The sequence below is a fragment of the Sturnira hondurensis genome, unplaced genomic scaffold (assembly GCF_014824575.4).
Source record: "Sturnira hondurensis isolate 20B ecotype Veracruz unplaced genomic scaffold, ASM1482457v3 Scaffold0018728, whole genome shotgun sequence".
Taxonomy (NCBI): domain Eukaryota; kingdom Metazoa; phylum Chordata; class Mammalia; order Chiroptera; family Phyllostomidae; genus Sturnira; species Sturnira hondurensis.
Genome location: NW_028091359.1, coordinates 3,287,854 through 3,315,775, shown reverse-complemented (window position 1 = coordinate 3,315,775; position 27,922 = coordinate 3,287,854). Strand labels below are relative to the sequence as shown.

General features: G+C 36.5%; 1 protein-coding gene across 1 annotated transcript in view; it reads left to right on the top strand.

The window, feature by feature from the left end:
- The window catches only part of MED13 (mediator complex subunit 13), a 104,790-nt gene that overhangs the window by 21,447 nt on the left and 55,421 nt on the right, over nucleotides 1–27,922 (top strand). The window contains exons 4-8 of the mRNA XM_037070072.1: nucleotides 12,739–12,884; nucleotides 13,640–13,837; nucleotides 15,621–15,815; nucleotides 16,314–16,476; nucleotides 16,670–16,780. Of these exons, the coding sequence (XP_036925967.1) occupies nucleotides 12,739–12,884; nucleotides 13,640–13,837; nucleotides 15,621–15,815; nucleotides 16,314–16,476; nucleotides 16,670–16,780 (813 nt within the window). The remainder of the gene's footprint in view (nucleotides 1–12,738; nucleotides 12,885–13,639; nucleotides 13,838–15,620; nucleotides 15,816–16,313; nucleotides 16,477–16,669; nucleotides 16,781–27,922) is intronic.

The window sequence follows — 27,922 nt, the reverse complement described above, 5'->3', positions numbered from 1 at the left end:
AGAAAGTTGAGAAGTGATATCCTTCCATTCTAAATGATAGCTCTGCTGGATAGAGTAATGAAGGTTGTGGGTCCTTGCTCTTCATCACTTTGAATGCTTCTTGCTAATCCTTCTAGCTTGCAAAGTTACTTTTGAGAAATCAGCTGACAGCCTTATGGGAACTCCTTTGTAGGTAACTCTCTGCTTTTCTCTTGCTGTTTTTAAGATTCTTTATCTTTAACCTTTCGCATTTTAATTATGATGTGTCTTGGTGTGGTCTTCTTTGGGTCCAACTTGTTTGGGGCTCTCTGTTCTTCCTGGACTTGTGTGTCTATTTCCTTCACAAAATTAGGAATGTTTCCTTTGTTTTTCTCTATTTTTTCAAATAGATTTCCAATTTCTTATTCTTTCTTTTCTCCTTCCAGGGCTCCTATGATTCCAATGTTGGTATGTTTGAAGTTGTCCCAGAGGGCCCTTAGCCTATCCTTGTTTTGGGGGGTTCTCTTTTTCTTCTTGCTGTTCTGATTGAATTATTTTTTCTTTATATTCCAAATTGTTGATTTGGTTCTTGGATTCATCCACTCCAACATTGTTTTCCTCTACATTTTTCTCTATTTCACCTAGTATAACCTTTATTTCTGCCTGGATCTTTCTTATGCTGTTGAAGTACCCAGGGAGTTCCTTGAACATCCTAATAAGCAGTGTTTTGAAGTCTGCTTCTGATAGATTTCTTATCTCCATTTTGTTTAATTCTTTTTCTGGAGTTCTGTTCTTTTGTTTAGGCCATATTTGTTATGTCTGCATTTTGGCAGCCTCTCTGTGTTTGTTTCTATGTATCAGGTAGAGCTGCTTTGAATCCCTGTCTTAGTAGTGTGGACTCTTGTAGAAAAGAGCACTGATAAGTTGGATGGGGCAGAGCCTTTGTTGAGAGCCAGGGCAACCTTTGTGAACCAAGTTGATGGAGTCTCCAATACAGGATCATTGCTCTGTGGCTTTTGTGGGGGGGAGGGCCCAGAAAGGGGACAGTACCACTCCCTGGCCTTTGGAGTTTTATCCGGGAGAAAGCTGTCCCCTGGTACTCCCTGCGATGCCAGATGTTTCATTTTCTTCCTGTATACCACTGGTGACCTTCCAGCTGCTACCCTGGTGCTGAAGCCCAGAGGGAGTGAGTCTGGTAAGTCCGAAGTACATTGTGAGCCCTTTAGGAGGAAAGGCCTGAGGGTCCTGGTTTCTTCTCCCGCCCAACCCCCACTGGTTTTTAAAGTCAGAAGTTATGAACTTCCTGGCACTGGAACTCTGGGCTGGGTGGTTTGGTATGAGGCTGGGATCTCTTGCTCCTGAGGTAACCCTCCCAATTTTTATTTACCACACATGTGTGGAACCACCTGTTGCACGTCTCTGCATGTCTCCGCATGTCTCTGCACCTCCAGCCCATCTGGATGAATGTGCCTTCTTTAACTCCTTGGATGTTGTACTTACATACAGCTCAATTTTCTGACATTCTAAGTGATACTTGTTTTGTAGTCTAGTTGTAATGTTTGATGTGGTTGTACAAGGATGCGAGCTGTGTTTACCTATGCCTTCATCTTGACTAATTAATTTCTATGGAAAAAATATATTGCTTACTTGATAAATCTACTTGGAGATTTTTACTTTATGTAAGATATTTATCTTTAACCTCAATTTTAAATGGCAATATAGGATATGCACACACACATGCACACAGGATAGAATAAGTAAATTCTTGCCGAATGTATAACAAATGTGATAGGAGCCAGTGTCTGGTTCTGTATGTTCTAAGCCCTTACTTTGGGTCCTGGAATTAAGAGTTAAGTATTAGCAAAGAACCTGCTTTACAAAGATATATTTGGTCTTTGGTCTTGGGGAGTGAATCAAGTGAAGTTCACAGGAAAGAGAAGAGTATATTCCTAAGTATTTGTTTGGAGTTAATTGTAACTAGAATATTAGAGCAGAATAAGGAAATTTAATCTTTTTTTCTTTTAAAAAGTTTCAAAACTATACAGTTCAGTATAGTAGCCATCAGCCACTGTGGCTACTGAAATTTCATTACATAATTGAAAAAAATAAAATTAAAATTAAATTCAGTTTCTTAGCTGCTCAAGCCATATTTCAAGTGCTCCTGCATTGGATAGTGTAGATATAGAATATTTCTGTCATTGCAGAAAGTTCTTTTGGATGCTGTTTCTTGCAACAGAGTTTTGACACTTATAATTAACAATACTTTGAGAGCTTCACTAAAGAGGTTGGTCAAGATTGATTTTGTTTTTGTTTTTAAGGTAATATATGAAAGATTATTCTTAAATTTCGCCCATAAAGCTCTGTTTACCTTTTACCACACCTGTAGCTTCTCCACCACCTTTATCTCTAACATTTTATTTAAATATAAGCACAGTAAGATTTAACTCTCCTCTGGAAAGGTATTAGCTATTTAATAAAGCTTTTTGGTGTTACTTGGTTTGGTTTCTGAATACTTCTGGAAATCTGAACTTAATAGGAAAGTTAAAATGTGTCACTATTATGTTTTCTGAAGACTTATTTCCCCTCTTTGTGTTCCAAGGTAGTACTGTCCAATTGAAATGTAATGTGAGTCACATATAATTTTAAATCTTTTAGTAGCTACATTAAAAACCTCTAAAAATAACATTAATTTTAATTATTTAACCTAGTATATTTAAAATATCATTTCTTCATATAATTAAATGTGCAAAAGATTTTAAGAGTTGTTTTGCTTTCTTTTTTTGTTTTTTTACTAAGTCTTTGAAATATATATTCTGTACTTAGAGCACATCTGAATTTACACTAGTTACATGTCAAGTGCTTCATAGTCACATCTGTATACTGGCTATTACATTAATAGCACAATTCTAGGACTTTTAAGCCCAGCTGAGCTTGGGTAGTGTTTCTTGATAAAAGATATCTTCTATTTGGTCTGTGAACCCTCTTGGAAGTGTGTGCTAAATTGTGAATGTGGGGGAAACCTTCACTTTTATGTCAGGGTACCCACTCTTTGCCAATTTCGGCATAGTAACTGTGTCTTTTTTCCTTCCTGCAGCTGTCTGTGCTGGTCAAGATCATTATGCATTTTATTTCTGAAATATTAAGTGATGATATAATAGTACTTATGACCCATGAAATTTCTCTTCAATGCTTGAATCCATTAGGATTGGCATGGTCAGTTTTTCACATCCTCATGCTTTCCAGAAACATTTATGAGAAAAATTAAGTGCTATGGGAGACTTCTTTCTCTCTCTTTTCCTCTCAGTTAAGATAAGCTTTTCTGACTATTTATTGTTCCTTACTGTGATTCATACTACAGATTCATACAAATCTGTGTTTTGAAGTACTAGTTTTTAGATGTGAATGATAATAGAGAAACTTTTTTCTGAAGGGAGGGAGGAGTGAGAAACCTTTACCTAAGCAGAATTGACTAAGCCAGTTTGAAATTAGGGCTTAATATAAGTTCTCACAACAACCCTGTATTACTACAATTTTACAGTTAAACCTAAAGCACAGAGAAGTTAAGTAACTTGTCCAAGGTTAAAGCTTGCAAGTGTTGGAGCTGGATTATAGGGTATGAAAATCATGAGACTGATTGTGGACCCTGTAGACCACTATAACCTCTGTAACTACATTAAAAAAAAATTATCGCCCAAGGACATGTTTCCATTGGTTTTCAGGGAGGGAGGGAGGGATAGACAGATAGACACGGAGACCAGGGGTGTGGTGCTGGGGAGAAGCAGGGGGAGGGAAAAAAAGAAAGGAAGGGAGGGAGGGAAGGAGAGAGGGGGAGACGGTGTGAGAGAGAAACATCCATTTGTTGCCTCTTGTATGTGCCCCAACTGGTGATGGAACCCTCACTCCAGGCTTGTGCCCTGACCGGGAATTGAACGGACAACCCTTCAGTGCACAGGCCAGTTTTCCAACCAGCTGAGCCACTTGGCCCGGGCTCTACCTACATCTTTTTAAAGTGATAGGAAATAATAAAACAATGCTTAAAAATTACTTGTATTGGGGAAATACAAGATTATAAAGAGTATTTGCAGAGCAGTTGAAGCATTAAACCAGAATAAAATGTTGTTTTCTAAGAATTCTTTACTGTATAAGGTTAATAATATGTTTACTAAGTTAGCAGAAGTATATACAAAATTCACCAATGTTTTATCTTCAAAATTTTAAGATAGATCCTTTCTTTAAGGAAATATGTGAAAAATACCAGACATTGAAATGATACCTATAAATTTAAGAAGCTTAAGAAATTACTATGAGGATTACAGAAATAATAGATTAATGCAGTAGTTCCCAAACTTGTATGGATGTAGAATTACCTTGAGAGATTAAAAATTACTGATGCTTGCATTTTAACCTGAGAGTGTGGGCTTCGGAATTTTTAAAGGATCTCCAAGTGATTCTAATGAAAGACAGGTTTGAAAACTGTTGAATTAATGGAATAATTTAGGAATAATCTCTGCTTTTTTTTAACAGTGACAAAATATACACAACCAAATTTACCATTTTAACCACTTTTCATTGTACAGCTCAGTGGCATTAAATGTGTGCACACAGTTGTGCAGCCATCACCACTATGTATCTGCAGAACTTTTTCATCACCTCAAACTGAAAATCTGCCTATTACTCAATAACTCTATTTTCCCCTCCTCCCAGTCCGTGGTAACTGCCATGCTACTTTCTATCTCTGATGAATTCAACTGTTCTGGATATCTTATGCTAGTGGAATCATACAGTATTTGTGTATAGCTTATTTCACTTAGCATAATATCCTCAAGGTTTGCATCCATCTTTTAGCACACACCACAAGTTTATTCCTTTATGAGGTGGAATAATATTCTGTTGTATTTATATAGCACATTTTGTTTATCGATTCATCTGTTAGTGAACATTTGGGTTGTTTCCACTTTTTGTCAGTTTTGATTAATGCTGCTGTAAATATTGGTGTACAGATTCCTGTTCAAATCTTTGCTTTAAGTTCTTTTGGAATATAGCCAAAATGGAACTGGTGGGTCATATACTAATTTTATCGTAGGTGTTTTTTTTTTGTTTTGTTTTGTTTTTAAGGAATCACCATACTTTCTCTTTCATAGGGGCTTCACCATTTTACATTTCCACCAACAGTGCAGGAGGGTTCTAATTTGTCCACATCCTTCTCTCTTCTCCCTCCCCTCTCCCTCTCCCTCCTTTCTTCCACCCCTCTGCCCTCCCTCCCATCCCATCCTGTCCCCTCTCCTCGCTTCCCTTCTTCCCCGCTCCCTATCCCTCTCCTCTCTTCCCTTTCCCTTTCTCCTTTTTTCCCTTTCCTTTCTCTCCCCCTTCTCCTCCTACTTGCTCTTCCCATCTTTACTGGGTATGAAGTGGTATCTTATTATAGTTTTGGTTTGCATTTCCTTAATGATTAATGATACTGAGCATCTTTCCATGTGCTCGATGGCCATTAGTATAATTTTTTTGGATGAATGTCTGTCCTCTGCCCATTTTTAATTGGTCTTTAGGATGACTAGGGCTTTAAGCCAACATTCACTTTAACTTGTTTTATGTTCTTAAGCCATCTAATTTTTTTGTGCCATGAATTCCCTACCAGCAAAATAGGGAATTTTACTGTTTTTCTGTACCCACCTAGTAGAAATGCTAAAAAATACATGAGCTGTGGTACCTCCTAAAGCAGTGTCCACATTTAACTGTTACAGAACAGCTAGCTTTCATCTGTAAGCGTATTTTCATTTTCTGTCTTAGAGATAAAGAATCTTGTTTAATTTCAGTACTTAAATGAGGAACATTTTTCGTGTTCAAGTTTCATCTGTAAATTCTGTCTCACTCATAACTTTTGGTTTGGGTTATTATAGTGTAAGCTCCTGGAGAGCAGTGGTGTCCTCTGTGAAGTTTTATAGTAGTTAACAGTACCTTGGATTCTCATTGTAGTTACATGTTTTTGTTTTAACTTTACTTTCTTAAGTGCTAAGTACCAAAAATATTGAGAGATAATATCAATGATCTCTTTCCTTGAAAGAAAAGCCATTCTGAATTTAGTTTGTATTAACTCCCATTCTTTTTGTCCTAGACAATTTTCTGACCAGAATATTGACTTTAATATATATAAGAATTTCAGAAATTTTAGCCCATATTTAGAATGCTTAGTTTTTCCTGTTAGGTCATGCAAATTCGAGTAATTTTAAACCATTTTTATACAGGGGTTGGTAAAAGTAGGTTTATAGTTGTTCATATGGAAAACAATACAATAATTAATAAAAATAGTAATATAAGAATAAACTGCATTTTGCGCACTTGTATGCCAGCCCTACATTGGGAACATGCTAGCAGTATAGGAGGTGATGTTTTCTTTTAATCATAGACAGCTGGAATTGAGAGCCGCTGGTGAGTACAGGGCAGTGCAGATAAATGGGTGAGAGATTGATTGATCCTATGTTTTGCACGTTGGAATATTGGGTTTTTACAAAGACCCTTTGGAGACAATGGATCATCTTACATCAAAGTCACATTTTCTTTTCTGATTTAAAAGTTATTAAGACGGTCAATTGCTCATTGGACATATGGAAAAGCTATATTTGGCCTTCATTTTTATGGGCCATGATTTTTATATATGTCAGATTACATTTATTTTCCTGAATAATACTTATTAGAATTTAAGTAATATGCTTCTTTTTAACACTTCCCAGATTATAATAGTCTGTTCAGGAAAATTTTTAGTCACATTATTTGCTTTTTATGTCATGGCAAAATCCATTCTAAATGTTTTTTGTTCTCATTTAATATTTTATGTATGAAATGAAACACGTAGTTGAAAGCTGTATTTTTGAGAACTATACTTCACTGATTAAAAGAACAGTAAATATGAGGCTATAAAATTCATGTCTCCTAGCCTCTTTGTCTTTTAAAGATAAAGAACATCAGACTGTTTTAGGTCGTTGCTTATACTTGCAAATGTTGTTGGAAGTATTTGCAATTCAGATTTTTAAATCTGCTATTCAGTTACTGAGTAAGCACTTAGCATTCATAATCATTTGAATGGCATACTCACTAGATCTCTAAAACTAATCAAATTACAATTTCTCTAGTAATAGATTATTCTTGCTTGAGTCACTTCCTTAATGCTTTCCTTGACGTAAGTAATTTTAGTTAGTAATTCTCCCTTTCAACTTAAATTTTACCCCCTCTACTAGGAAATACTTGTTTTCTAAAGTTCCTTGAAAAAGTCTGTAAAAAGCTTGTAATGTTAAAAAATGTAAAGTCATTCTAACCAATTGAATATAAATTTTTCTTTTTAAAAGGATTTTTGTCTTGCTTTTAAATTCTCATGCTCTTTTTTATTATCTAGAGAAAAAAATACGCTGAAAATTGATTTCTGCCTGTTCTGTGTCAGTATGTATAATGGGCATATCCCTCTCAGAAATGAAACAGTAATGGTTTACTAAAATAAAAATACTATTCAGAAACTATATTGTGTATTCCTTCCTCCCTTTCTCCCTCTCTGTCTCTCTCTGTCTCTGTCTCCTTTTCTTCCTTTCTTTCTTTTCACCCAAGTGTTTTTTAAATTGACTTTAGAGACAGAGGTAGAGTGCGGCACAGGGGGGAACATCAGTGTGAGAAAGGAACATCGATGGGTTGCCTCTTGAACGCACCCCAACCAAGGATTGAACTGGTAACCTTTTGGTACATCAGATGACACTCAAACCAGTGGTACCACCCGTCCAGGGCATTCTGTGTATTCTGTGTGCTTTATAACTCAACCTTAATTATATAATTGTGTCTGAAAAGAGGACACTGGAAAGAAAAGCGCAGATATGTCTACATACGCCTTCATACATGTTTGTTTACATGAGATACTACTGTCTTTGAGAAAATACATATATATGGAGACATAAGGGTAATTTTTTAAAATCCTGATGTTTCAATTGGTATCAAGAATCATGTTTGTGTTAACACAAGTATTAAGAGTCACACTCTTGATTTGGTCTTTTCCTTGAGGCTTGTTACAGGCAACACCATCACTTGGTTGCAAAACAGTTTATTTTCTAGCCCTGGGCTATCTGTATTATTTCTAAATTATGCTCGCAAACCAGCAGGTTCTTTTCTGAGTTCATTTCTTTCTTTTAGTACTTTATCAAGTATAACTGCTGACAACCAAATTATATTTTGACTGTATCTGTTCCCCCAATTCTGTAAGTTCATTAGGCACACCTTCTGTCTTCCAGATTATTTTAGGTGACAATACTGTGAAGTATTTCTTCATTACATAAAATGGGTTCACCATTTTTCAGTGTCTTATATTCCTTGCTACCAATCATCTGGTCCCCAAAGCCAATGCCACATATTTAGGTTTTTGTCATGGTAGCACCTCATCTTTGGTGCCAATTTCTGCATCAGCTGTGTCTCTGTAACAAACCACCCCCCAAATATAGGGGCTTAAAACATTAGTTATGTATTGTTATTAATGTATCTGCAGGTCAAACATATTAGCCAATCTAGTCCACGCTGTAAACTATAGGGGGGTAGAGGTGTATTCCATGGTTCTCCTCCATGTTAGACCATTGAGCTAGCCAGGGCATGCATAAGGTGATGAAAGAAGCATTAGAGGACAAGCTAAATTGCATAAGTGCATTTCCAGACTCTGCTTGGCCAGAGAGAGTCACAAAACAAGCTTGAGTTGGGTGATAATATGACAAGCAACACCTTTGTGACTCAAGAGTCACAAAACTCTTGAGTTGGGGAAGTAGATTTCCCTTTAATGAGAACTACAAAGTCACACCAAAGAGCCTGGATAAAAGCAAGGGTGAGCAAAACATAATACAGCCCTGGCTGGGGTGGTTCAGTTGGAGCCTTGTCCAGTGACTAGTGCACCAAGAGGTTGCGGGTTCAATTCTTTGTCAGGGCACATACCTAGGTTGTGGGTTTGTTCTCTGCTCAGGGTGCATGAGGCAGGCAATTGATCGATGTTTCTCTCTCTCCCTTTGATGTGTCTCTCCCTCTTTCTGTAAAAGCAATGAAAAAAATCTTCAGATGAGGATAAAAAATTTTTTCTTAAGCATCATACAAAGTTACAGTAATCCAAAAAATGAGGTACTGCCACGAAGACAGATATGTAAACAAATTGAGTAGAATAAAGTTCAGAAGTAAACATTTTCATGTATATGTTCAAATGATCTTTGACAAGAGTACCAGGACCCTTCAATGGGGAAAGGGGTCCTACATAAAATTCATAAATTTTTAAAAAATTTTAAAGTTACATGATTCAAGCAGCACAGAATATTATTATAAATTTAGAAAAATTTAAGATTGCTCTTTATTGCTCTAGTCCAATTTGCTGGAAGTAAACAGGTTTTGTTTGTTTTTTTAAATTTATTTCTTAACAGTTACTGCCATAATTTCATAAATGCTTTACCTCTAGGCCTTGATTAATCAACTATTGACACTACATCTGATTCTTTACCATAAAAGATTTTCTTTAGCTATATTATTTTTAGATGTAGTATTTTCAGCTCTTCTTTTTTTACCTTGAATAAGCTTAGATTTCAGTTTCTTCTATCAACTTCAGACACTGCTGTTGACTCCCTAACACAAAAGTGGGCAAAGATAGGTTTACAGTTGTGAGTTTGTGAAACAGTTTATTCTTGTATTATTACAATAGTATTTTCTGACTTCTGGCCAAGATGGAGGCGTAGGTAGACACACTGTGCCTCCTTGCACAATTGAAAGAAGGACAACAATTTAAAAACAAAACAGTCAGAACGGACAGAAAATTGAACTGTATGAAAGTCCAACAACTAAGGAATTAAAGAAGACACATTCATCTAGACCAGTAGGAGGGGCAGAGACAGGCAACTGGGCAGAGAAGACTTGCAGCAAGGTGGCGGCTGGCAGACCCAGTGAGGTGGTGGATTGTGGAGTAGGGTGCAGCTGGTTGGCAAGGCAGCAGTGCGCACATCCTGCGAGGTGGCCGATTGCAGACTGGGCATTCCCACATTCACACGCAGAGAAACTGGGAGAAACAGTTGGAGAGTGGGATGGACTGCGCAACTCAAGAGCCCCAATGCAGGGAAATAAACCCTCAAACCACTGGTTGAAAACACCTGTTGGGGTTGAGGCGCCAGTGGGATAGACTCCCAGCCTCATAGGAGAGTTTGTTGGAGAGACCCACAGGGTCCTAGAGTGCACACAAACCCACCCACCTGGGAATCAGCATCAGAAGGGCCCACTTGTAGGAAGTGGGGGAAGTGACTGAAAGCTGGCAGAGAACAGGGCAAGCGCCGTTGTTCCCTCTCAGACCCCTTCCCCACATACAGTGTCACAGTGAGTGGGTTACCCTGCCCTGGTGAATACAAGGCTCTGCCCCTCACTACATAACAGGTGTGTCAAGACAAAAAAAAAGCCCAAATGAAAGAACAGATCAAGGCTCCAGAAAAAATACAAGTAAGCAATGACGAGATAACCTATCAGATGCACAGTTCAAAACACCAGTAATCAGGTTGCTCACAGAATTGTTTGACTTTGGTTGCAAATTAAGATGAAAAAATAAAGGCTACACTAAGTGAAAGAAAGGAAAATGTACAGGGAACCAATCATGATGGGAAGGAAGCTGGGACTCAAATCAGTTGTGTGGACTAGAAGGAGGAAAGAAACAACCAATCAGAAAACAATGAAGAAACAAGAATTCAAAAAAATGAGGAGAGGCTTAGAACCTCCAGGACATCTTTAAACGTTCCAACATCCGAATTATAGGGGTACCAGAAGGGGAAGAGAAAGAGCAAGTGGAAAACTTATTTGAACAAATAATAAAGGAGAACTTCCTCAATCTGGCAAAGGCAATAGACTTCCAGGAAATCCAGGAAGCTCAGAGAGAAGAAGAAGAAGGTGGACCCAAGGAGGAACACACCAAGGCACATCATAATTACATTAGCCAAGATTAAAATGAAGGACAGAATTCTAGAAGTATCAAGGAGACAGTTACCTACAAAGGAGTGCCCGTCAGACTGCCAGCGGATTTCTCAAAAGAGACCTTACAGGCAAGAGGGCGCTGGAAAGAAGTATTCCAAGTCATGAAATCCAAAGACCTACATCCAATATTGCTCCATCCAGCAAAGCTTTCATTTAGAATGGAAGGGCAGATAAAGTACTTCTCAGATAAGATCAAGTTCAAGGAGTTCATCATCACCAAGCCCTTACTATATGAAATATTAAAGGGATTTATCGAAGCAAAAGAAGATAAAAAATATTAACAGTAAAATGACAGCAAACTCACAATCATTAACAACCACACCTAAAATAAAAACAAAAGTAAGTGAAGCAAACAGCTAGAACAGGAGCAGAAACGGAAATGAAGATCACATGGAGGGTTAGCAACAGGGGAGTGGGAAGGGGAAAGGGGTGGAAAGGTACAGAGAATCAGTGGCATAGATACTAGGCAGAAAATAAACAGGGGGGAGGGTAAGAGTAGTACAGGAAATGTAGAAGCCAAAGAACTTATATGTATGACCCCATGGACATGAACTAATGGGGGGGAATGTGGGTGGGAAGCGGGGAGAAGGTGACAGGTACAATAGCATAATCAATAAAATATATTTAAAAAATTTTGTGTTTCCCATATGAACAACTGTAAACCTACTTTTGCCCCACCCTATGTATGTTCAGTGAAGACATTCTTAGCTCTGCATTACTCTTCACCACTTTCCTACCTTGTGTTTTCCCTCTTAACTATGGTATTACTTTTACTATACCTTAGTTTTTAGTTTATTATGCTCTTGCTTTATCCAGAAATAATTCAAGAGGCCTTATAGAAACATACAACAGATATTGAGCTTATTGTAAATAACTGGGTAAGTTGGATTATTAAGATAAATGTGTGGAGAAGGAATAAGAAAAGCACAATCTTAAGGGCATATCTAAGATTGTCTATTTTGCATGTAGCTTTGATTATAGGATGCCTTCAATTGTAAGAGCCATCACTGCTTTAAAATAACTTCATTGGGGCTGAGGGAAGGACAGTGCATTTAATGCTTAATTAATTGCATGCAGCCCAATTTCAGAAATAATACAATGAGGAAATATATTTGTATTTAATTTCTTTTTTCAAAGATTTTATTTATTTATCTTTAGAGGGGAAGGGAAGGAGAGAGGGAGAGAAATATCAATGTATGGTTGCCTCTCATGTGTCCCCCACTGGGAACTGGCCTGCAACCTAGGCATGTGCCCTGACTGGGAATCGAACTGTGATCGTGTGGTTCGCAGGCCTGTGCTCAGTCCACTCAGCTACACCAGCCAGAAATTGTATTTAATTTTTTATATAGAGGAAAAATGAACAAAAGTAAAAATTAGGTCACCCTTAATTCTGCTCTATACCTAGATTTTTTTCACCAAAGAAACTTTTCTTTTAAAAAATTGAGACTATACTATTTTGGCAACCCTTTCCACCAAACCCTGTCCATACCTTTACTTATTTTGGTGGCTTTATTATAATTGTATATATGTGTATACCTAATTTACATACCTGGTTTCTTTATTTGCAGTCTTTTCTACTGTAAAGAATGCTGCAAAGAACATTTCTTATAGCTAAATCTGTGATCATATCTGTGATTTTTTTTTTTCCCTTCAGATGAAGTAGAATTTCTGGGTTAAAGAGACTGTGTGTCATTGTGGTGTAACTTCATATTAAAGAAAAGCAAGTTAATATTTTTGTCATATTATCACTAAATACAACTTTTTTTCCTTTATTAGTGAACACTTGTCCTGCTCTTTCACCTTTTTCTTGCATGGAGACAGCAATGTTTGTACCAGTGTGGAAATTAACCAACATCAGCCTGTGTACCTTCTTAGTGAAGAGCATATCACCCTTGCTCAACAGTCTAATAGCCCATTTCAAGGTAGATTATTTTGTTGGCTTAGGTATTTGATCTTTTATTGTTGTTTCAAGAAAATTATCAAAGTTGGTATTTTGACATTTTGGGATTTATGAGACTTATCCTAATGATGATTCTGATACAGATTACTTTTTTCCTTCCCCATTAGAGTCAATGAAATAACTTTTTAATACTGATATTATTTAAAAAATTCTTGTAACTTGAATGGCAGCATATTTTAAAGAGTATCTTTTTAAAAAGCAAGTAGACAGGCATATGTGTTTATGTTTTCCTGGTCATCTTGTATGTCAGGTCACATAAGTCATTTTTAAAATTTAACACAGAGACATAGGTATAATTTATTTAGAGGAAATACTTTACAAGGTTGCTGATTTATTTTTAAGGACTTCCTAAGCCTAGTATTTGCTTTTTAAAAATGTATGTGGCATTGCATAGTAAGTACTTAAATGTATATAGTCACATTGTTTTTCCTCAAATTGCTTTTCCTTAGTGAAATCAGGATAACTTGAAGAATATACAAATTCGCAGTTCATTGTGAAATTCTGTTCATCTTAGATTTGGGGATGGACACATTTTAAGTTTTTGTAATAAACTCAGTATTGTACTTATCTTCACAATAATGAAGTACAATAAATTGATCATTATGGCTTTCCTTTAACTTTTTTAGAATTGCATAATTACTTGCCATACTGTTCAATATGGTCTTATTTGATGTAACAGTCTTTAGTTACTTACTTGATTCTGTTTTGGATTTCTAGTTATCTTAAGCCCATTTGGGCTAAATGGCACTCTCACGGGACAGGCATTCAAAATGTCTGATTCAGCTACAAAAAAATTAATTGGTGAATGGAAACAGTTCTATCCTATCTCATCTTGCTTGAAGGAGATGTCTGAAGAAAAACAGGAAGATATGGATTGGGAAGATGATTCTTTAGCTGCAGTAGAAGTTCTTGTTGGTATGGATTCTGAGTATTAATGCTAAGGGGAAAATATGTGATTGCATGTATTAGTAGATTTTGCTGAGTAATAAGTGACTGTAATGCCTTAGTGGCTTTCAACACCAGACATTTATTTCTTCCTTAATTCTTGCTTATATTACTTAAGGACTGCAGCTTTGGTGTGGTTCAGCTCCTTGTATCTTCTTATACTGCAACCTAGGTTCAAAGAGTACTCAGTATCTGGGATGTGCTGTTAACAAGAATGGAGGAGTAATAGGGACCAAGTCTAACCATGTAATTGTATATAAAGCTTCTACAAGGATACATTTACTCACACTCTACTAGAGAAAACTAGTCACATAGCCAAGGCAAAGTCATTGTGGCAGGAAAATATAGTCTTTGGGGCAGGGAAATCTAAAGGAAAGCATGAGAAAGGATGGAAGAAAATAAATATGAATGAGTAATATCTGGCAGCTGAAAAGTTGACAAACTATTACACAGTATTTTAACATTTGGTTATTCTGTCACTTCTGATAGCTTAAAAGGCAGAATATAATATGTACCTAAAGAACTTGGGTCTTTCATTTGTTCTGCCTAAGTCATCTCTATTCATATTGGCTGTATTCTAAATGCCTTCTCCTTTGGGGACCTAGGTTAACAACATAAATTGTATTTGAGATATGCTAATCTCAAGGGAGAGGACAGAAGTAAGAGAGGCTGCACTGATCCTGCAAGCACATTTAAATGAAAGCTTCTGTTGGGATGTGACATACCACATGCATTAACATTTCAGAGCAAGTTACAAAGCCAAACCTAATAATGGAATGAAGATGTATATCCTACCTTAGACATGGGAGGTGTGGGAAATGTATAATTGAGAAGATAATTGGGATTAGAATCTGCACTACTATGTTTAATGGAATCATATGGTAATGTTATATATGAAGATTGCCTTATTTGTGGTTTTGGGTTTTTTAATAAGAGTATCAACATTCATTTTTAATAAATACTATACCAGAGCAGTTGTAACAAAAACAGATGCAAATACAAACATATATTAGGCTTTTTAAATAGAGACACATAAAGAAGAAAACAGAAAATGGTCCATAATTCTAGTGCCCAGATTACCTTTGTTGTAAACTTTTAAAATTACCCTGGCTGGTATGGCTCCGTGGATGGAATGCCAGCCTTCAAAGCAGAAGGTCATGAGTTTGAGTCCCAGTCTGGGCACATACCTGGGTCACGGGCCAGGTCCCTAGTTGGGGGCATGTGAGAGGCAACTGATCACATATTGATGTTTCTCTCCCTCTCTTTGTCCTTCCCTTACCCTCTCTCTAAAAAGAAATAAGTAAAAATCTTTTTTTAAAATAATTTTTTTTTATTTAATTCTTGTTCAAGTACAGCTTTCTGTCTTATATTCCCAACCCTGCCCGCCCCCCGCCCCATGCTCCCCAGTAAAAATCTTTTAAAAATTAATGTTAATATACTTTATAGTTGGTCAAATTTGCAAATAAGGATTTCAGAGAAAGTAGTACACTTTCATGACTAGAAAATCCAAAAATGAAAAGAGTAAGCTGTTTTCTTCTGAGTCTCTCATACTGAAGATACCACTACTGACAGCTTCGCATGGTTTCTTCCAGAAAAACTTTTTGCCAAAAAAACATTTATAATAGTATATTAAATATATTGTTACTTAAATGTGATTATATTATACCTACTGTTCCTTTACAGTATTTTTGAGTGAAATGAATGCCACTACAATCATAATAGTAATTGATTTTCCTGTCTTTTTTCCTTTAAGCTGGTGTCCGAATGATCTACCCAGCATGTTTTGTTCTAGTTTCTCAGTCAGACATTCCTACTCCCAGCTCTGTGGGATCCTCTCACTGTTCAACTTCTTGCTTGGGTGTCCACCAAGTGCCTGCTTCCACAAGAGATCCTGCTATGTCTTCGGTTACTCTCACACCACCCACATCTCCTGAGGAAGTCCAGACAGGTATCATTGCAATCTGTTTTGTTAGCTCTAGTGATTGTCTTATTTTTAATACAGTAAACATTTAATTTAAAGTTTATTGAAGAGTTTACAAATAACAGTACAAAGAATTCCCTTATCCAGATTTCCTAAACTATTAACATCATTAGTTGTCTTCTGAACCATTTGAGAGCAAGTGCAGGCATGATGCTCTATCAGCCTTAAGTACTCAGTATATTTTCTAAAATTAAGAACACCTTCCTGTGTAACTACCATTTAATCCTCCAAGTAAGGAAATCAGCATCATATAACACTATCAACCAATTCACATCCCTTGTTCAGATTTTTTGCTTTCTACTCATGTGTCAATTAAGTAACAGCCTTTCTTGCCTCAAAATGTAAGAAGGCTTACCAAGTAGCTGGGGCAAGTTGTATCGCTAAGTAATTTTTAAAAACCTAGATAATATTATTTTAAATCAACTTTATTCTTCCGCAGTTTATCCTTTTTTTATTTGTTTTCAGTTGATCCTCAGTCTGCCCAGAAGTGGGCCAAATTTTCTTCAGTATCTGATGGCTTCAACTCAGATAGTACTAGCCATCATGGTGGGAAAATACCCAGAAAATTAGCAAATCATGTGGTGGATAGAGTTTGGCAAGAATGCAATATGAACAGAGCACAGAACAAGTATGTATTTTCATTTTCAAGCTTAAAAATTACATGTTGGTATAATAGTTACTTGTAAATAGTATAAACAGTTATTTGTGTGATTTTTTTCTTAATTCGGAAAACTGAGTTTTAAAAATTCAATTTTAATGCCTAATTCAGGGTTATAGACAATTTTATGAATTCTAAATAATTTTATAATTTCAAATCTTAGGAGAAAGTATTCGGTCTCATCAGGTGGTCTGTGTGAAGAAGAGACAGCTGATAAAGTAGCATCCTGGGATTTTGTTGAAGCCACACAAAGAACGAACTGCTGCTGTTTGAGGTACATTTTTTCTTTTGTTCAGCTGATATCTATATACATATATGTGTGTGAGACAGTTCCTTATGCTGTTGACTACTTATGCCTCACTTTGAGGAAGCTTTCATAAACACAGTGTGTTAGGGTGTTTTTAAAAAAAAATTTAAACATATTTATTGATTTTAGAGAGGAGGGGGAGAGAGAAATGTTGACATTTTTTGTTCAGCTTACTTATTATGCATTCATTGGTTGATTCTTATGTATGCCCTGACCAGGGATCGAATCCACTACCATGGTGTTTTGGGACAATGCTCCAACCAATTGAGCTACCTGGCCAAAGACAAAAGAGAAAATTTGAGGAAAAAGAGTTTAGTAATTTGGAGCTGATTATGGAAGTACATACAAATGTATGCTTTAGTTCTTATATAGTTATCAGGGCTGGACTATGAATACTTTATTTTACAGCCAAATAAAAAGAATTTTATACTTTATTATAGTATATACCGCATCTATAAGGTAAAAGGCACACACGTCTTGAGAAGTGTTTATAGGTGGCATTATGCCCGAGAAATTTTTCCCAAGGTTCTCATAAAAAAGATGATATATACTTGATAAAAATTTCCACAGTCTTTTTAATACTAACGATAGTATAGGGTTTGTGTAGTAGTTTCTATATAACATCCCTTTGGGCAAGATGTAGGTGGTGTGTGGAAATAAGATTTGCAAAATAAGATTATTAGATTCAGCATTAGACCGAAACTATACTGTGAAAATAAAAGCTTTGTAATGGAGTGTTGAAAGATTAGTAGAAGAATTATGAACTTGGAATTCTTTAGGCAATTGTATTTATTTTGCATATTGGGGCTTTTGGTTAAATTAGGTCATTAGAGGCATTAAGGTTATATTACCTAGAGTTTATTTTATTACAGATTAAAGGTAGATCACATGCTTTTGTGATCAGGTAAACAAGTAATAGTATTAACAGACCCTAATCAGGGCTTGTGAGCAAATAGTTGACCACCCCTTTTGGTGCCTTACCTTCAGGTTACTGCCATGACTTTCCTTACACTGACTGTGTTTGATGGAATATAGTGACAGATTCAAGTATTCTGGTGTGTTCTTGCATAGATTCTTTGGATTAGAGGCTGTAATTTTTTAAAAAGATTTTTAAAGTTTATTTTTAGAAGAAAAGAGGGAGAGGGAGAGAGACATCAGTGTTTGAGAGAAACATCAGTTGGTTGTTTCTTTCATGCCCCTAACTGGGGACCTGGTCTGCAACCCAGGCATGTGCCCTGACGGAGAATAAAACCAGCAACCTAACCGGCAACCTTTTGGTCCATAGGCCAGCACTCAGTCCACTGAGCCACATCAGCCAGAGGTGTGAGAGACTATGTAATTTTTTTAAAGTCTGGCAACTTTGTTGAAAACCTGCCTCTGTTGTTGATAGATTAGAATAAAAATATGGATGTATTAGATCCTGTTTAACAATTTAAAAAGAGTTAAAAACCATACCCATCTAGGGGGAAAACAAGCCAATGAACCTAGTCTTGTACAAGTTTTCATGGCATTATTTATCTGAGACCAAAGGTCAGGAAACAATGATCCATTGACTAATTTGTCTCCCTGCCTGTTTGGTATGGCCTGTGAGCTGAAAATGATTTTTATGTTTTTAAATAGTTGAATAAGATTTAAAGGAGAATATTTTGTGCCATGTGAAAATTATGCAAAATTTAAATCTCAGTGTGTTCATAAATAAGGTTTTATTGGAACCAAGCTACATTCGTTCATTTACATAATAACTGTGGCTGCTTTCACAGAGTTGAATAATTGCAACACAGACTGCATGGCCCCCTGAGCCTAAAATATTTACCATCTGGTCCTTTACACTTGGGACAGAGTAAGTTTGCCAGTCCCTGGTCTAAGACCAATAGAATGCTTAAATGAAATTAGGGGTTTCTTTCCTTGTATGTATTGGTATTTTTATCAAGCTGTGGTGCTTTTGGTGGTGGTTGTTTTGTCTTGTTTTTAGTTTCTAACCTAGACTTGTGTTTTATTCTTTTTGAAAGATGTGGGTTTTAAATAAATTTATTAAAAATAGTTTTAGAGGCCCTGGCTGGTGTAGCTCAGTGGATTGAGCATGGGCCTGTGAACCAAAACAACCGTGGTTTGATTCCCAGCCAGGGCACATGCCTGGGTTGCAGGCCAGTTCCCAGCAAGGGACACACAAAAGGCAACCATACATTGATATTTCTCTCCCTCTCTCCTTCCCTTCCACTCTAAAGATAAATAAATAAAATCTTTTAAAAATGTTTTTAGAGGAAGACATTCAAAATGCATGTTGGTAAACATGAGTTGAAGTTTAAATTCTTGGTCTCTAAAATGAACCTTTTATCTTTAAAAACATGCTGTCTCTTGTAGTTCCAGAAATTCCTCCCAGACATACGTAGAATTGGTATAATAAAATTTTGTGTAATCTATACATACGACGTGCTTTGGTAAACTGACCACTCCAATCATATAACTTTTTTTTTTACTCTCCATTTTGTATTACAGGTTTCAGGTTTCCTCTTTTCTCCCTTCAAATATTGTTCTCTTATTTAGTTCTTAAATTAGGTTGAAAAGACTTGAGGCACCATATGTGTATGTATTGTCTTGCCATAGAATATAGGAGGTAGGGCACACATGAATGTGACCGCCTCTGCTAGTCAGCCTCTTTGCTCTCAAATCTTACATTTTCCCTGCTCTGTTTTATCTATATTGAAGAGAAATAGTTACATTTCCTTGGCTCCCTTATTTTCTACAGACATTTTTTCCAGCTTTATTTAGTTATAATTGACAACATTCTATACATTTAAGGTGTATAATGTGATGATTTTTATGAGGCTTACTTGCTTTCTGGGTTTGGCTAATGGTGGACACTAATAGGTTGGTTGATGAGAGGAGGGAAAGAAACCAGGGTATCTCCCCACCCTGATCTTGAGCCAACTCCAGCAGCAGCTCTGAGTCCCATTAACAACTGCCACTCCTTCCATGTGGTTCTAGTACTATCCTAAGCTTCTGTGATATGGTGAGGCTACTTTACCTTAATGTTTATTCAGTCTTAGAAGTGATTGAGGCTCCCTATTGTTTGGTACTAGTCTCCAGGTTGCCTGACTTTCCTCTGTATTTTTTTAAAATGTTTTATTGATTATGCCATTACAGTTGTCCCATTTCCCCCCCTTTATTCCCCTCCACCCTGCACACCCCTTCCCCATCATCCCCCTCTTTAATTTATGTCCACATGTCTCAAGTTCTTTAGATTCTATATTTCCCATACTATTCTTGCACTCCCCCCTATTTTCTGCCTACCATCAATGCTACTTATTCTCTGTACCTTCTCTCCATCTCTCCTCCTCCCACTCCCCTGTTGCTAACCCTCCATGTGATCTTCATTTCTATGGTTCTGCTCCTGATCTAGCTGTCCTCTTAGTTTGCTTTTGTTTTAGGTGTGGTTGTTAATAACTGAGTTTGCTGTCCTTTCACTGTTCATATTTTGTATCTTTTTCTTAGATAAGTCCCTTTAACATTTCATATAAGGGCTTGGTGATGATGAACTCCTTGAACTTGACCTTATGTGAGAAGTACTTTCTCTGTCCTTCCATTCTAAATGAAAGCTTTGCTGGATGGAGCAATATTGGATGTAGGTCTTTGGATTTCATGACTTAGAATATTTCTGTCCAGCCGCTTCTTGCCTGTAAAGTCTCTTTTGAGAAATCAGCTGACAGTCTGATGGGCACTCCTTTGTAGGTGACTGTCCCCTTATCTCTTGCTGCTTCTAGGATTCTCTCCTTCATTTTAATCTTGGCTAATGTAATTATGATGTGCCTTGATGTGTTCCTCCTTGGGTCCGCCTTCTTCTTCTCTCTGAGCTTCCTGGATTTCCTGGAAGTCTATTGCCTTTGCCAGATTGAGGAAGTTCTCCTTTATTATTTGTTCATATAAGTTTTCTGCTTGTTTCTGTTCCTCTTCCCCTTCTGGCACCCCTATAATTCAGATGTAGGAACATTTAAAGATGTCCTGGAGGTTCCTAAGCCTCTCCTCATTTTTTTGAATTATTGTTTCTTCATTGTTTTCTGTTTGGTCGTTTTTTTTTTCTTCCTTCTGGTCCGCTGCATTGATTTGAGTCCCAGTTTCCTTTCCATCACTATTGGTTCCCTGTGCATTTCTCTTCATTTCAATTAGTTTAGCCTTCATCTGTTCCTCTAATTTGTCACTAAAATCGACCAGTTCTGTGAGCATCCTGATCACCATTATTTTGAACTGTGCATTGGTCGCTTAGAAGTATTGGCTCTGGGACTTTGAACTCTTCTTCTTGAGCCGTAATGTTTTGGTCTGTTCTTGACTGTTACGTATAGGGGTGGAACCTTAGGTGTTCACCAGAGCGGGGCATGGGGTCAAAGAGGGGCAATGGTGTTTGTTCCGCTCTCTCTCGGACCTCAGTCCCCTCTGCTGCTTCCCGTAAGCAAATTGGGCTCTTCTCCTGCTGGTTCCAGGGTGTGTGGGCCTGTGCACCCTCCAAGACCCTGTGGGTCTCTCCAAGGAACTCTTGTGAGCCTGGGAGGCTCTCACAGCACCTCGACACCTGAAAGTTTTTCCAGTTGGTGCTTTTAGGCTTTATTTCCTGGCATTGGGGCCCTAGGTTGCTCTGTCTATCTAACTGCTCACTTTTTTGCCTGGTTTATCTGTGCGTGAATGTGTGACCACAGTCAGCCAGCAGCCTTGTGCCCTCACTGGGTCTGCCCGTTGCCACCCCACGCCTGGGATCTGCCAACCGCCACCTGCGCACCCGGGTTGGTCTGGCCACTTTTTCCTGCACAGCCCCACTATACCGGTCTGGATGAATGGTTTATTGTTGTCGGACTTCGGTACAGTTTAATTTTCTCTCTGTTTTGGTTGCGTTCTGGTTTTTAAATATTTGTTGTTCATAAACTTGGTTGTATGACGAGGTACAGTGTTTCCACCTATGCCTCCATCTTGGCCAGAAAGCTCTGTGGGTTTTTTCGTTGTTGTTTTGTTTTGTTTTGAATTAAATCTCTGTAGTAAATTTCCTCTGTGTGAAAGATAGGACTGCATCCTGATTGATATCTTACCATCTCTCGGAAATTGATTTGGGGGTGCGGAGGGGGAATTGCATTTTTATATAAGCAATTTGCATTAGCGTATGTGATTTTAAGGAATTTAAATTATTATACAAAGAAAGCTGAAATTCTCTCTTACTGTCCTCTCCTACTATCTCTCCCTTATCCTTGCATACTTTTTTTTGTAACTTTGTGTTTATATGTGTTTCTTTACCCAACACAAATATACTACTGATATACTGGGATTTTTTTCCCCACTTAATGTGTCTTAGCTCTTCCTGGTTACTTGTAGATCTGCCTTATTGTTTTAAAAAACTTTTTGGTATTCTTTTGAATGGAAGTACCATAGCATATTTAATCATTTGGGGTTTGATGGATAGTTAATTGTTTTCAAAGACTTTTTGTTTACTTAAACAAAAATAGTACTTCTGTGACTATCATTTATTACATTTTTTTGAAAAGTTACTCTGTGATAGATGTCGTCAGGACATAATAGTGAACAAGGCTCCTGTACTGTAACAGGAATGGGGCAGATAATTTGTCTTTAAAAATAATTATTAAACTTTAAAAATTTTAAGAGTGTTGAGTGCTAGGAAGAACATAAAACTAGGTAGGTGATATGAGAGTGAGTTGTGGGCAAGAGGGCTATTAATTTTTTTTTATGGAAAAGGAGAGAGTAAGAGAGCCTGCGAGTGAGAGAGTACACACAAGTGTGCATGTGAGCACTGTTCATTGTGCCACTTATGCATTCATTAGTTGCTTCTTGTGTGCTCGCTGACTGGAGATGGAACCCACAACCTCGGTGTATCGGGACAGTGCTCTAACCAACTGAGCCAGGGCCAAAGGGGCTACTTAAACACTTCTTGTGGCTTCAAAAAGATACTACAAATTTCATTCCCACTTTTTGCATATAAGAGTGCTGAGTTTCTTGTGCTTTCACTGTTCTGAGAGCTGTCCAAAATTTATTTTTGTCCTTGCAGTAAGTGGAAAGCATAAAATTGTTTTAATTGGCATTTTTCAGTTATTAGTGAGATTTAATATTGCACATTTATTGATACTAGGCTTTAGCCTGGTGGAATGTTCATAAGAAAATTTGCACTTAGAAAGCTATGTTTTTATAGATCAAGACAGTGGGTTTCAGGTGTTAACACTAAATTAAATATAAGGACTTCATCAGTAAGAAAAAGAATCTGAAGGGATTGCTCTGGTGGATTATGTTTAAGGACAACCTTTTAAGAAAGAGTCCCAGTTTTGTTGAGTTCTAGTATGAAATTTAGTTCTCTTTAAAAAAGACTAGCTTTATCATTTGTTCATCCTCAAAATGATACGTAGAAGAAAGGGGTTGTAATTTAATGTTACCAAAATTTCATAGAGCCACTGCTATTAGTATATAGCCTGAGTTAATACTTTTTTTACCTTTGTAGAAGGGTTAAGTGAACGTATGGCTCTTTTCAGATCCCATGTATTATTGGAATATAACCAGGTAGTTTACCTTACATTATTGGAAACCCTGTCCCTTTTTTTTAGTGCCTTGCATAGCTTTACCAGTTCTTAAGCTCTTTGTCTCAGAACTTATTTACACTCTTAAAAATTATTGAGGACCCCAAAGTGCTTTTATTTGTGTAGGTTATGTCTTTTTATGTCAATTTTAGGGAAATGTTAAAGCACTACTTAATTTATTAAATAATAACAATAAACTCAGTACATATTAACATGAATAAAATACTTTTATAGAAATCAACTGTTTTCCAATATAGTAGCAAAAATAATAGAAGGAAGTGCATTGTTACTTAGTTTTGCATATCTCTTCCAGTGTTGAGGTTAGTAGAAAGTAGCTGGATTCTCATCTGCTTCTACATTCAGTCTTTTGTTGGATATTGTCATGGCTGAAGTGTGTCAACAAAGTTTAACTTCACTTCATTATGCAATTAGAAAAGGGAAGAATGTTTTAATAGTTTTTTCAGATAATTGTGGATATTTTTTGATGCTACACCAAAATTTGAGAAGCAGTAGTTTCTTAAAGGCTCAGTGTGGAATCTGAAGCCCAATTAATGATCTTCTTATACTTCACCAGTAACTGAGTGAGTCTTTTACTTATGCATGATTTTGTAACATTATGCATTGCTCATATGGAAAATATCAGTTCACTGAGTTATGCAGAACTTCTAAATATTGGCACATTTGTTATGTAGTATCAAAAATTGCACCTGGCTGGTGTAGCTCAGTGGATTGAGCACAGACCTGCGAACCAGACGATCGCGGTTCGATTCCCAGTCAGGGCACATGCCTGGGTTGCAGGCCAACTCCCAGCAGGGGACACACGAAAGGCAACCATACATTGATGTTTCTCTCCCTCTCTCCTTCCCTTCCCCTCTAAAGATAAGTAAATAAAATATTTTTTAAAAAATTGCATTTATTACTATCACCAGCAATCTTATCAGAAAAATTAACTTTAAAGTATTAGAAAGCTGTCAAGCTCTCTGTGATAGATAAAATTTTACAAATTCTAAATCTTGTTTAAAATCTCAAATTTTATCATTTGTTCATCCTTAAAATGATATACTTATTTTGTTCATTGAGGCCCAAATACCAAGTCTGCCAAATAACCATATCTGCCAAGTAATCAGATCTGGATAACCATGGTTTATCAATCATTTTTTAAAAAATAAAAATGGTGCTCCATTGAAAAAGTGGCTCGTTCAGCTTGTAACTCAGTTATACAGGTGCTTTTTTTAATGTGTACTTTTTCTTTATATAGAACATAAAAAGCTATATGCAAAGATTGAAATTTAATAAAAATCATTTTTACTGTCTTCATGAAGGACATTTTTTTTTTAAATTTTATTTATTTATCTTTAGAGGGGAAGGAGAGAGGGAGAGAAACATCAATGTATGGTTGCCTTTCGTGCGTCCCCTGCTGGGAGTTGGCCTGCAGGGAATCCACCTGCAACCTAGGCATGTGCCCTGACTGGGAATTGAACCGCATTCCTCTGGTTCGAAGGCCTGTGCTCAATCTACTGAGCTACACCAGCCAGGGCATGAAGGACATTTTTAAGTGAAACAAGCCTTGAAAAAAAACTGTATGGTGGTGAAAAAATAATGACAATGACTGCTACTACTAGTTAGTACCACTGCCTTGCTCGGTGTATGGCTGCCAGCAGTTTTATTATGCATTGCTTTGTCACCATCATTGTAATAGTAACAGTGAGAAAGGCAGATAATGTCTTGTTACTTGGAAAATGGCTTTGTACCCATAGAACCTCTGAAAGAGTCCATGGACACCATTTTTTGTAAACTTTTATAGTAGACACTAAAATATTTGAATAATTGATAAATGATACCTTCTTATTATTTTGTTTGTTTCCTTTGCTTTTTTCTTCCCATTTCCTGCTGTAATTGTTGACTGTTATTTTTTCCTTTTTTCCCTTGGTTTGAAGTTACTCTTATTTTGATTCTCTTGTTAATTGAATTAAACCATGTACTGTTTGCTTTCCTTGAAGTCTAAAGTTAATCAGTGTTTCTATGAATCTAACAGGGACCTTGGAACACTTTCATCTTGCTCCTGTTATTTTCATGCTTTTTTTTTAAAGCATTTTAGTTCTACCTTGTTTTGTTCTGAAAAATTTCAAACATGTACACAAAGTAAGAGAATTGGACAGTAAATTTCTATGTATCAACCACTCGTATTTACTTGCAATATTTGCTTCATCTAGTCCCATTCTCTTACTGAAGATTTAAAATTTTTAAATGTATTTTACTGAACTTGATTTATCTAAAATATTTTTGACATACAATTGACACAAAACATTAATGAAATATTAGGCTTTTTTAAAATAACATGTCTTCAAAATGGGTATATATTTTATACCGATTGCACATCTTAGTTTGGACTAGCCACATTTTGTGTGCCTAGTAACCACATGTGACTTGTGGATACTATCATTGGACAGCACAGCTTTAGAAATAGAGTTACAAATAGTACTAATGACTGGGAGATAAAGAAAAAGGAAGTTTCTATTACAGATAAATTATTTTCTAGTAACTGGAGCTATTTGATGATGAGATGCATTTCTTTATAAAGTAACATTGTCCTTGTCATTGAAAATGTTCAGAGACAGCATGGTCAGAGAAGAAATTATTTCTACATTGAGTAGGACCTGCTGTTTGTTTTTTAATGACCAGCTCCTTTCATTAAAAATTTTTTTAGAATGCTATTTAAAAAAATCAATGCACATGAATAACAAAAAATTAATGTTTCTCCTCCTATATATGTATGTAGATCTTCCTGCCTGCTTTCCTTCACACAAATCATCCATGTATACTATTGTAACTTGCTTTTCTTGATAAGCAGTTATCCTGGGTATCTTGCCATGTTAGCACATATATAGATGTACTTTGTTTTTTTGTTGTTTATTTTTTAAGCTCATAGTAGTCCATAATACTATGTAGATACACTACCTTATTTGGCCAGGCCTCTATGCTACACTCTTGCTGAAGATTTTAAAAGCAAATCTTAAATGTCATCATTTTATTTCTACTTCAGTATGCAACTCTGAAAATGTTAACATTATTAAATTAATATAATTCCATTATCACACCTAATGAAAGGCACACTGTTTTCTGGGTATGTTCTGATACCTTCTACTAATTTGTCTTAGCAGTATCTTGTTGGTTTGTTTGACTAGGATCCAAATGAGGAGTATACATTTAGTTGTATACATCTTTTAGGTCTCTCTTGTAATTTTTTACCCTCTTTTTATGACATTGACTTGGTTGGAGAAACTGGGTCAGTTATTCTATAGACTGTCCTACATTCTGGATTTCTTTTTTTTTTTTTTAAAGATTTTATTTATTTATGTTTAGAGGGGAAGGAGAGAGGGAGAGAAACATCAATGTATGGTTGCCTTTTGTGCATCCCCTGCTGGTAGTTGGCCTGCAAGGAACTGGCCTGCAACCCAGGCATGTGCCCTGACTGGGAATCGAACCGCGATCCTCTGGTTCGCAGGCCTGCGCTCAATCCACTGAGCTACACCAGCCAGGGCTGGATTTCTTAATATGTCTTGTATTTTAACTTGTTCTTTTAGTGTCATTTAACTTGTTTTATCCCCTGCACTTCTGTAAATGGAAGGTACTTGTAGAGCTGTGCTCTTCAATACTAGTAACTATGCTAGTAACCACTGCTGGCTATTTAAATTTAAAATATTTGGATTTAAAAATTAAAAATTCAGTTTCCCAATTACACTGGTCATATTTCAAGTTCTCAGTAGCCCCATACAGAACATTTCCATCATTATAAAAAGTTCTCTTGGACAGTGGTGATCTAGATGCCTGATTAGATTTAAGTTTGTTATTTTTGGTGAGAATACTTAATAGATGGTGCTGTGTTGTTGTATCATGTCACATAAGAAGAGACATGTCTGGTTGTCCCACTTTTAATGTTAATACTGAGAAGTGATGATCATCCTGACCCCTTCATTGTAAAGCTTCTAATCATGTTTATTATGAATAAAGACAGTTTATATTCTTCTTTTGAAATCTCTTTTTCTTGACTTACTGTATTGACTAAAACTTTCAATAAAATTGTTGAATAGAAATGTTGAGTTAATATTCTCGTTTTGTTCCCAGTCTTGAGAAATCATTCAGTCTTCCCAATGTGAAGTATGTTAGTTGCAATTTTTCATAGTTGTCCTTGATCAGATTAAGTTCTATTCCTTACTTGCTAAGTCTTTTTTTGTGAATAGATGTTGAATTATGTCATGTTTTCCTGTATTTGTTGAGATAATTATATGGTTTTCTCTTTTGTTCCGCTGTAAGAAATACTGTATTTTGCCATGTATGATGTACGCTCATGTTTTTGTGTGTATTAAACATGGGATTATTATACCCTTGGCTTGTAGTCATTATACTCAGGTATAATGCTCATTCTTATTTTCCCTAAAAAACCTGGGGGAGAAAGTTACACACTACAATGCCCATTTTTATTATTTTTTTTAAGATTTTAAAATTTACTTTTAGGCAGGGGAAGGGACGGAAAAAGAGGGAGAGAAAC